This window comes from Clupea harengus, chromosome 11, assembly GCF_900700415.2.
Source record: "Clupea harengus chromosome 11, Ch_v2.0.2, whole genome shotgun sequence".
Classification (NCBI taxonomy): domain Eukaryota; kingdom Metazoa; phylum Chordata; class Actinopteri; order Clupeiformes; family Clupeidae; genus Clupea; species Clupea harengus.
Window position 1 is genome coordinate 9767293 of NC_045162.1, and position 11290 is coordinate 9778582.

General features: G+C 44.6%; 1 protein-coding gene across 2 annotated transcripts in view; it reads right to left on the reverse strand.

The window, feature by feature from the left end:
- Positions 1–388: 388 nt before the first annotated feature.
- The window catches only part of phldb3 (pleckstrin homology-like domain, family B, member 3), a 24177-nt gene continuing 13275 nt past the window's right edge, over positions 389–11290 (reverse strand). Inside the window, exons 7-15 of one of the 2 annotated variants that reach the window (XM_031576490.2) lie at positions 10747–10857; positions 8163–8264; positions 7913–7997; positions 6784–6961; positions 4371–4452; positions 3737–3886; positions 2374–2578; positions 2005–2090; positions 389–1400 (exon numbers count right to left, since the gene is read on the reverse strand). In XM_031576490.2, the coding sequence (XP_031432350.1) occupies positions 1266–1400; positions 2005–2090; positions 2374–2578; positions 3737–3886; positions 4371–4452; positions 6784–6961; positions 7913–7997; positions 8163–8264; positions 10747–10857 (1134 nt within the window). In that variant the 3' untranslated portion in view covers positions 389–1265. Of the gene's footprint in view, positions 1401–2004; positions 2091–2373; positions 2582–3736; positions 3887–4370; positions 4453–6783; positions 6962–7912; positions 7998–8162; positions 8265–10746; positions 10858–11290 lie in introns of both variants that reach the window. The other variant, XM_012829121.3, reaches the window with a different exon arrangement.

Sequence of the window (11290 nt, forward strand, 5' to 3'; positions counted from 1 at the left end):
AGCCATTCTGACTCAGAACCTGGTTGTGTCCACTGATGTCTCAAAGGTTTTTCATTTCCAGAATAGAAGGCTTGTAACTGTTAAATGACTTCCACTCTGGGTCCCCTCCTCCCCTCCCTTTCCCCCAGACTCTGGTGGGTTTGAAAGAATCTCTACATGTCACCAGGAAACCACGTGTGTCTTCCAACACAAAAGGCTGACGAAGATGAATGTGCTGATCCTATTGGCCGTGTGATCTGAGTGGACTTTGCTCAAAGGCTGTTTTGATGTCCAGTGTTTCCTTTCATGGTGTAGAAGATGGTGCTACTGCTGATGTTTTCTATTTTGTAAAGCTTTTTTGCATTTGGGTGTAATGGTTATAGAAGATAAGGCAGACACTTTTAACACATTGTTTTCACAAAAGTTTTTATTACACTTAAAAACACCAACAATAACAACAACACACAATAATAATAATAATAATAATAATAATAATAACCTTACACTGTACAGTGCTGACAGACCTAAAAGATCAATCCTTTATCTTGTCAGCAGAGATGTACTGTAGTATTTGTGTATGTGCTCTTTAAGGGGAAACAAGTTATACTTGGCAGCACCACTAGAGGGAGCTCAAACACCACCTTTCTAAACAGTGTGAGCCCTGTGGACAGGCCAACCACACCACAGAAAGACCCAGTCATCAGCGAAGCAGCTGGAAGCTGACTTTGTGTTTCCTGCTCCATTTGGCACTCTGTAACCCGGCTCCTCATAACCCCGTGTCATTCTTTGTCCTCAAAACACCCCTTCCATTAGGTTCATGTAAACATAAATACCAGCCTAAGGCCTCTCAGTGGACATCAGTCTCCTCTGTTCTTTCTCACCCTCTGCCCATGATGGAATCCCAGTCCCAAAGGTCTCTGCATTTTTGTGACGTCCTCATGCCAAGACCCTGTGGAACGCAAATGGGACTTTCCAGAAGAGGAGGAGGGAGGAGGGAGGAGGCACAGCACAGGGACAGCACTCTGCGCTCTCTCCGACTCAAAAACAGAGGGAAAAGAAGTTCTCCAGGTCCCCAAGGGGACCCGCATGTGTAGACATGTGAAGTGCAGAAATATGGACTGTATATCATAAGTCCCGGGGCTGGCGCTGACTCCCCTCTGTCCCTCTGAGGGCCCACTGGACCCAGAGCTCCTTGGCTGGCCTAGCAGATGCCTAACCAGGGTGGCTGTAGTGGAAGTTCGGGAGAAGGTTCCTTCCCCTGACTTGTCCGTGGCGAGAGTCACCTGTCAGTACCTGCAGTGCTCGTCTGTTGCTGTAACTATGACGTCCATCCAGATTCTCATGGCCTCGGGGCTCGGAGCGACCAGGTAGAAGAGCCGCTCGTACGTCTTCACACAAAACGTCAGACTTGGTCGAGGAGACTAAGAGACAGGGTGGGAGGGAGGGAGGGAGACGGAGAGAGAAACAGAGGGTGAGAAAAGAGTGAGACATGAGAGAAAAGTTAATATAATTAGTCACAAATCACCAATGTTTTAAAGAAGAACATGACCTAAATTTCTCATATTAAAGACATAGCATATGACCCGTTTAACTATTCAATGCCTTTTTATTTTTGTGAGTTGCTATATTAAAATCCATTGGGAGAAAAGATAATGCACATTTGTGTTTGCATTTACAATGGGTAGAAAATGAATACACCCTCTTGACCAAGTTATCCATTAAACTCCATCTCAGGTATAACCAATTGCCCTCCAGATCACACAGTAGCTCAGTGCCCTGCACCTGTGTGGAATCACAGCAATTAACTTGATGACATGACTAAAAGCAGCTGTGCCAACCTTGCAAAGAGCTACCCATATGGCATTCATATGGTATGTTGTATACTTTGGGGCAGGGTAAAACCAGTCCGATTTTAATCCATGAAATTTCAGACCGCGCCACAACAAGACATAAAAAAACTTTGAAGGGGGATGTATCTAATGTTTGCTGAGAAATCAATGATTTACTGATGAAGAATGAACTGACTGTGGTGGCTGTGCGTAAGTGGTCATAATAGACTTCCTCTATGGCCTGGAAGTAGATGACTCCCTTCAGCTTCTTCTCATCTTGGTCTGAGAGAGAGAGAGAGAGAAAGAGAGAGAGAGAGAGTAACTCACAGAGACCATAACAAATATAACATTACAAAAGCAGGAGTGTTTACACAAAAACAAACACACACACACAAAGCACTGACACACACAAACATACAAAAACACTGAAAACACAAACACACACTTACACACAAAACACTGACACACACACAAACACACACACACACACACACTCACACACACTCACTCACACACACACAAACACTAACACACACACAAAAACACACACACACACAGCCCTCACCAGTATAGTAGGCTAATCTGCGGTGGTCCAGGTCGAACAGGAACCACCTCCTCCTCCAGGTCTTCACCCGCCCGCCACGCTTCGTCAGGAAGCCTCCGCATCGCCGTGGCAACAGCCGGACGCCCAAACAGCTGGCCACGCCGTGCCCCAAAGACTCAACGTGAGCACGGAGGTCAAAGTTCGGCGAGAAGGACAGAGGGACACCCTGCTGGGAAGAAGAGAGCCACGGCCTCCTTAGTTTTGCAAACAGAGTAGATGGCAGTCACACTCAATCTGATCTGAAGCCAATACCCTCTTAAGAAAAGATTGTTATCATTGAATCTGCATATTATCCTACAGTATTACATTTCACTCTCATCACACAAAACTGGTTTATCTGCTCACATCAACAACTACATCAAGAGTTGAATGTTTAATCAGATGAGGTCAAGCTTACTGCTTACAGATAAGAGTGGCTGGTGTAAATCTACCTTAAGAGGCACATTCTTATAAAACAAACAAAAACTGTTGCTAGTGGAGGAGGATAAAGTATTTCTTTAATCCCCCTTCAAATGGTGTGTTGTGTGCCGACTTCCTGATCGTCCTAATGTCTGTCTTTACGTTTACAAATATTTGCTTTCATTTCGTGACCTAATAGAATAGAATAGAATATATTTATTTGTCATTGCACAAGTACAACGAAATTGAGGTAGCAGCACAATGTGCACCAGCTTGGCATTCTCAAGGCTTCTGTCCTCTGCTCTGCCCACCCACTAAGAAAGGCTCCATCCACTAATGTTAATGCTAACGCTAATGCTAACGCTAGCATGCGCACTAACACATGCAGAGTGCTAAGGCTAACACACGCACTAACACTAACACATGCAGAGTGCTAATGCTAACACACGCACTAACACTAACACATGCAGAGTGCTAATGCTAACACACGCACTAACACTTACACATAGAGAGTGCTTGTTTATAACCCACTTCTTTTCACATATATCACACAGACGTATCACGGGCTGTTGCGAAAACTGGACACAATCTGGCTGATGACCGAAACAGAAGGACAGCACATGTGCTCCCGTCCAGGGCAGAACAGCCACGCTTGAAGAACGCGTTTAACATGCAAAATCAATTAGGAGTGTGCCGAAGGACAGCAGAAGTGGTGGGAAGAGGAAGGAAAGAGAGAGAGAAAGAGAGAGAGAAGAAGAGAAAAGAAGGATAAAGAGAGGGACAAAGAGAAAAGTATGAGAGAAGAAAAGAGAGACGAGAGAGAACATGACAGAAAGGAGAGAAAGAGAAGAATGAGTGGGAAGAGAAAAGAATGAATAAGAGAGAGAGGAGAGATAAAGAAGAAGGACAGAAAAGGAGTAGATACCTCTGGGGAGTTTGGGAGTGGGGTGCTGAGAGGTAGCTCCTCTGCGTCTGTCTCTGCCGTGACCTCGCTCTTGGCCTGCTCCCCCTCTGTGCTGAGGGACTCCAGCTCCTTCTGCTGCCTGTCGTCTGTGGCCTGCTGCCGCCATTCCTCCTGCACACGCATACACACATGGACACACACACACACACGCACACACAGACACACACAAACACACACGCATGCACACACAGACACTTTTGATTAGTTAGGAGATCTCTAATTAAAAAGTTTGACACAGAAACCTCTTTTTGTAACCACAAGTTGCCAAAAATGTCTTTTCACTGAAAAGATTAACTTGTTTAATTAAAGTAGCCTACATTTGAAAAAACCCTACATTATGATCGCCTGACCTTGCTAGTGTGTTTACTCTATGACTCACAATGGTCTCTTTTATGTCCATGTTGACTGAGTTATGGTTAGGTAAGCACATTGTATTGTTCCACTGCCAAAAGTACACAGGCCATAGTGCCATATGAGACTATACATCTCAGGTCAGATCCCTTTACATGAGCGAGTGTGTGTGAGTGAGTGAGTGAAAAAGAAGAACAACGAAAGAAAGAAAGAAAGAAAGAAAGAAAGAATAAAAGAGACTCACCCTTTCCTTTAGTAAACGCTCCCTCTCTGCTTTTGCCTCACGTAGTTTCCTCTCAATCTCAACAAGATCAAGTAGACTTGGACTGCAAACCGAGAGACAGATTCAGTACAGACATGTGTAAACACACACACATGCACACACACACACAGACACAGACACACAAACACACAGACAGACACACACACACACACACACACATATACACACACACACACACACACACAATACATAACAGTATAGAATCTTACACACACCCATTCACACTACATCCAAAAGTATACACATATTATTTAAAATTTCAATTTAATTTGAATGTGCAATCTCCTCAAAACCAGGCATTCATTCAAGAATAGTTTGGCATCCATGTGTAATACATACACTAAGGAGAGGGGGCCTGACAATCACACACACAGTGAAACACACAAGCATCCTGTGCCTCTGGAAATCCACTGACAGCTACTTCTCAGACCTCTTTGCTTTGCACACACACACACACACAGACACACACAGACACAGACACACACACAGACACACACACACACACACACACACACACACACACACACACACACACAAACACACACACACACACACACACACACTCCCCTATATTAATCTGCAACAGAGATGATGACATTTTCCACTAATGATCCTTGGACACAAGATAAGAAAGGCAAAACGGGCCCCTCAAAAATTGTTTTGTATTTGGCTTAATAACAAATTAGATTCACAAACCCTATAGCTGTTGTTTCAAGAGCACCTAAATACCAACGAAGGAACTCAATTCAACAGAAATTAAGATAAAGGCAGACTGGTTAGTCCAGTTCTTTTTTTACTTTGATGGGAATTTGGCATAAAGCCAAGCAGGAAATTCATTAAAGATTTTAGCATGGCAGAACTAAGACAGCGTGTGCATACTGCTTCCCTCCCATCTACAATGTGTAGAACCTCACCACACAGAAACAACACTTAAAGCCACATGCTCAGCACACTTAGGACTGGGCACAAACTCTCCCCTCTCAGTCATCACCGATGAGCAAATATAGCATAAATGACCTTACCAAAAACAGCACAACACTTGACTATAGCATGAGGTGCAACAGGGCAAATCCATCAATAGGTGGACACGGACCAAATACAAAAAAAATACAGTAGAAAGTATTTTACTGGTGTACTAATGTTATAAGACCTGCGAATTACTGGAAATGACAGATTTCATCCACAAGGCCTCTCAGAGTTGTCATGTGGCTCTTACAAATAAGTGCCACTTAAATGTCATTATAAACGATGGAATTTCCTTATATTTTAAAGGTCCTTGGCAACATATAAACTGGCCTTCAGTATGGTGCATTTTTCTCTGAAAGTACTGTAAATGAATTACTTTACCACTTTACTTTGGATTACTTTACCATAATTGCAACTCTCAAGAAGAACTTAATTTTTTTTCCCCCAGTCCTAGTATGTGTTGGCATCTCTTGCCTTAATTAGCTTTCATTAAATTCTGTTTCTTCGTAATAGCTGACGTTAACAAATGTGACTGACAACGTTACATGTGACTCACGGTCTCACATGTCATTCACGGTAATGTCAGTCACACTGTATTTATCAGTCATTACCGGAGAAACAAACAATCATTTTCTTTGATTATTACTCTCTGCTTATTACCGAGATACTCTTTAAATTGATGCCACTTTCAATCTACTTCCAATATTTTGAAGACAATTTTGAATCAAAGTTGACTAGAGGTTTTGCATATCTAATTTTTCTAACATCAGTCACGCTCCCAACTTCCACCACAGCACAAAGATGAATTCACATTTTTTCCATGTCAAGCAGGGGCCAGTATAAACAGTATAGTTAGCCATAAAGATTGAAATAAGCCATAAAGATTGAAACTTAATAATAAATACCATGGCATCTGTACAATAATACCTGTCACAAAACCCTCCAATTTATAATGTCAATTGCAATAAATCACACCCAATTGCAATAAATCTAGCATCAGGATTTCAGTCAGGTAGGTAGAAGTTGTACCTATAAAGCCTGTATAGTACCTGTATATAGTTTATAAATTATTTAGACATGCAGATACGATCAAACACTACAGGATACACGTACAACCACTGGTTTAATCTAAAAAAGATGAACATCTCGTCCTCATATTGTACAAATCAAAGCAAAAGAGCGGCAGATATTCTATTTTTCCATGTGCAGTTTGGATCCAGCACCTGTGACTTCATATTTTGGATACATGCACCCCTCAGCATTCTTTAAGAATGACACCCCAGCACTTCTGATTGGGTGCAATCCCGGCCCTATAAACTTGCACGGGGCCACATGTGCTGGAGTCGTTCTGCATGTAGAGGATATCTATCTTTATAATGGCATCTCCAGACGCAGGGCCTGAGCTCACCTGGGGGCCCGCGAGCTGTTGGCGCTGTTGCACGGCGTGAGGAAACCGTTGCCGTAGCCATAGGTGTTCCAGTGGCCGTTGGCGTGGCCGTTGCTGTGGCGATGGGAGGAAGAGGAGAGGGGCCGTGGGGGCGTCATCATCTCTGGGGACAGGCCGTCGTGGTGCATCCTCACTATGCCTGCAGAATGAGTGTATGGTTAGGGGGGGGGTCAGAGATTCAATATACTGTAGCTGCTGATTATGGAACAACATGTGGCAAGGTCTGGATCGAGCAGTGATGAGTCTGTTTTTTATCTGGTTCATGTAGTATACACTTCATAACAGACTGACCCAACAATTGACCATGTCTAAATATTTATGCACAGTCACATGCCAAACCATTCTCTGTTTATTTTTCTCTCTTCATTCCATTGCTTTTCTTTTTTTTCCCCTTATTCAGACACCCTCTCCCTTCCTCGCTCTAACCCCTGCTTCTTTCCCACCGAGTGGGTTTCAGCTGTGACTCACTGGCAGGGCAGGTGACTGCAGTGAGGGATCATGGGTAAAAAAGGGACATGACAGAACAGGGCTCATGATCGCTCGGCTCTGCTGCAGGGCCGCAGACAGTCGCTCCACCGGCTCGTCTGGTACATCCTGCTCTCGCCCTGACAGCTCTTAGTCTACTCTAGCGACACACCTTGAACACACTCACTCGACTCACCTCACCGACCTCACCGTGAAGCACACCAAGCGGAGCTGCCTTATGCTGATGAACAGATAATAATGAGAGGAGTGATAGAAGCCCTTTATGATGCATGTCGATCCTCGCTGCGATAAATCTATCATATTCTCTGTTGAGTCCTCCGGGAGGGAGACAATAGGCTCCATGGCTGCCACTGCTCTGTGTAAACTCTGCTCGTTTGTTTAGGGAGTGTGAGACAACTACGACCTGCACAGCAGCCGACGTCTCATCCACACCTCATCTCTACCACATTCGGGGACAGTAAAATATGATGTTTAACCAGCCGCTGCTGTGTCTGTCTGTCCAACACGTCCTCTCTGGCTCTACAGACCACATATCTCTATACAAACATGGACTGCCCAGACTCTGACAAATACAGCGTTTGGCCCAGAAGTGTTCCTTACTCACCCTGCGTGGAGAGGGGTCTGTCTGAGACTTTCCCCCGATGAGTTGTGCGTCTGCGGGGCAGACTGGCCGTGTCCTTGCTGCTCTCCTGGTCAACACAGTCAACGAGAGAAAGTTGTTGGTAATCGCACAGTTTCACTCGCAAGCTCCTCAGCCACAACAGACCTGAGGTGTCTAATCAGGGCAACCCGGCACACGGCAGTGTGGGCTGTGATGAGCCGACGCAGGCATCGTGTGGATAGTGACAGCTTACCTGTGCTACTTTGTGATTGGTTAGCGGGGACATCGACATCATGCAGGGGGTGGAGCCGGGGATATTGGCCCAATTGGAAAGTGGTTTCTTCTCTTTCAAAATCTGAGGGGAAAAGGGCAGGTGAGAACAGGGAGCAACTGGAGAGTGGATTCCATTCAAAGTTCAAATTGATGTAATAACAATAATGTGTAATAAAATGAATGTGTTTAATCATTATATTACAGGATGTGGTCCACGCACTTTGATTTTGAACTCAAAATTAAAATATTTTCAATTTTAACCTTAGAAAAAAAAAGTTTGGTTTTCTTTGAACAGAACTGCCCGCTATTTGTGTTCCAAAGTGTGGTGTCTTACATGACGCTGGTCAGTTCAACACCACGTTCTTATGTGAACCTTTGTGTTTTACATGAACAGATGTGTTGCCTGTGCCCTGGCCTGAGGGATGAGTGATGAGTGAAGAGCAGAAATGGCAACATAAAACAACCACTCACTAACATCACAATGAAACACAGAGGAGAGACGGCGACATAAAACAACTCCTGACTAACATCGCCACGAAAGCAGAGGAGAATATCTAAACACTCCTCACACACAGCTCAGAGACAAAGGGACGAGTCACGGGGGAATGAGAGATACTGCAAGGAGATATGGAGACACACATATGGAGAAGTCATTCCAGCCAGCTGGGTTCTCCACTAATGAGTTAAACATTTATCCCTCACTCACTATCTCTCTCTCGCCTCCTCTCTCGCTCCCTCTCTCCCCCTCTCCCTCTCTCACTATCTCTCTCTCTCTCTTGCTCCCTCTCTCCCCCTCTCCCTCTCTCTCGGAGTCTTCTCCTGTCCCTCCCCCCTCTCCCTGACTCACAAACACATGAGCGATTCAGACACACACACGGCCTGATGCTTAACCCCTGTCTGTCTGCTCCATTCTTAGCCCATACACACACGCACGCACACACACACACACACACACACACACACACACACACACACACACACACACACACACACACACACACACACACACACACACACACAAAATGCCTATCATACAAATACAAACACACACAATACAATATTGCATATACAGGATACACACATAAACTCACAAATATAAGAAAGCTTCTCTCCCATAACACATACACACACACACTCTCTCTCTCTTTCTCTCTCTCACAAACATATATATATAAACATTCACATACACCAACATAAACATTCACACACACAAGCACACCAACACACACAAAAAGTCACAAGAAAATCACACACACACACACACACAGACACACAAATACACACACAGAGAGAGAGAGAGTAATACTCACAGACACTCGTAAAATCTAAACTTGAAATGTGACTCTCTCCTGAAGTGCAACTTTGCCCGTTTAGTTCATCGATGAATAGACAGTCCCGATGCCGGCTCACACACTGGTCACATACACACACACACTCACACACTGGTCACACACACACTCACATGCCTAAACACTCCGTCTCCCCCTCCTCCTGCCACTCCCTCTCTCATGTCCACCTCCTTCTCTCTCTCTCTCCCTCTGGCTCACTCTTTCACACACTCTCTCTCTCTCTGTCTCTCTCTCTCTCTGTCCCTCGCAGCTCAGTGAGAGAATTTAATCAAGACAACAGGCACACACTGCCCAGAATATAAAGCAGTCTTTCCAAATCTTCTTTAAATAATGTGTGTGGATTTGGAGATATGCCGTTCTTACCGCCTGTGCTCCCCTTCCAGAGTTCTCCCGGGCTTATCTTCAATCAGACGCCCTCTCTCGCTCTTGCTCTCATTCTCTCTGGCTCTCTCCCTCTCTTTCTCCCTCTCTCTCTCCCTCTCTTTCCCTCCCTCTCTCTCTCTTTCAATCCCTCTCTCTCTCCCTCTCTTTTGCTCCCTCTCCCTCTCCGTCTCTCCCTCGCTCCCTCCCTCTCTCTCTCCTTCTCTGCCTCATGCTCTCTGTCTCTGGGCCACCCTCCTCCCTTGGCTCTGCGTTCCCTCAGTTCCACCCCTTTCCTTCAGCTATGCCCACTTGAACTCTGTGGTTGACTTTCTTCTCCTTCTCTTCTCTTTCTCTCTCTCTCTGCCTCCTTCTCTCTGTCTCTCTCTCTCTTTCTCATCTACTCTCTCTCTCTCTCTCTCTGCCTTCTTCTGTCTCTCTCTCTGCCTTCTTCTCCTCTCTCTCCTTCTCTCTGCCTCCTTCTGTCTGTCTCTCTCTCTGCCTCCTTCTCCTCTCTCTCTGCCTCCTCTTACGCTTTCTCTGTCTTCCTCTCTCTCTCTTTCTCTCTCTCTCTCTCTGCCTCCTCTTATGCTTCCTCTCTCTCCTTCTCTCTTTACAACATGGAAATCAAAAGTAGAGGTGCTTTGTTTGAGCCTCTGCAAATCCTGACATGTAACAGCTGGATATTTGAAGTCACGCAGGATAAAAAAAACACTCATCTATTTGCAGCACCATTTTATTACAGACCAGCACGACCACCATCATGTCCACAACTTACAACTATTGATCCAAACACCGTTCTTTTTGATTCATTCACAAATCTATTTTCATGAAGTTTTATTATTTATCTCTTACCCTTTGACATGCATGCAGCAGCTCTCGTCTCTCTTGCCTCAGTGCATTCATCTGCCTATCCTTCTCTCTCTCCATCTCTCTCAACTGCTTCTCCAGTTGTTGGACCCGCTCCTGCAGAGAAGAAAATGGAGAAGTGACAAAAGACCTAGAATGAATAGTAACGAGCTGTAAATAATTTAATTGCGCAATTGCGAATCGTTTTATTGTTCTATTTAAATCCCACAAAACGTTGCTTTTACAGGGAGCCGTTGTGGAAATTGCTCATGTAGTTAGACATAGAAGAAGTTCTAGTGGCGCACTGCAGTTCTCCGACAGCAGCGAAAGCTTTAAAGTGTGTTTAACACCGACGTAAATACAGATGTACCAATCTGCAGAGAAGGGACGTCTAACTTCACAACCTTAACAATAACTGAGTATAACTGCTGAACAGGACATTACCAAAAGACTACATCATGACTGCTAAATTGAAATAATTCATCACAATATTTGAATTCCTTCATATCATGTGAGACAAATGACCAGTCATAACGCTTACAACAAAACC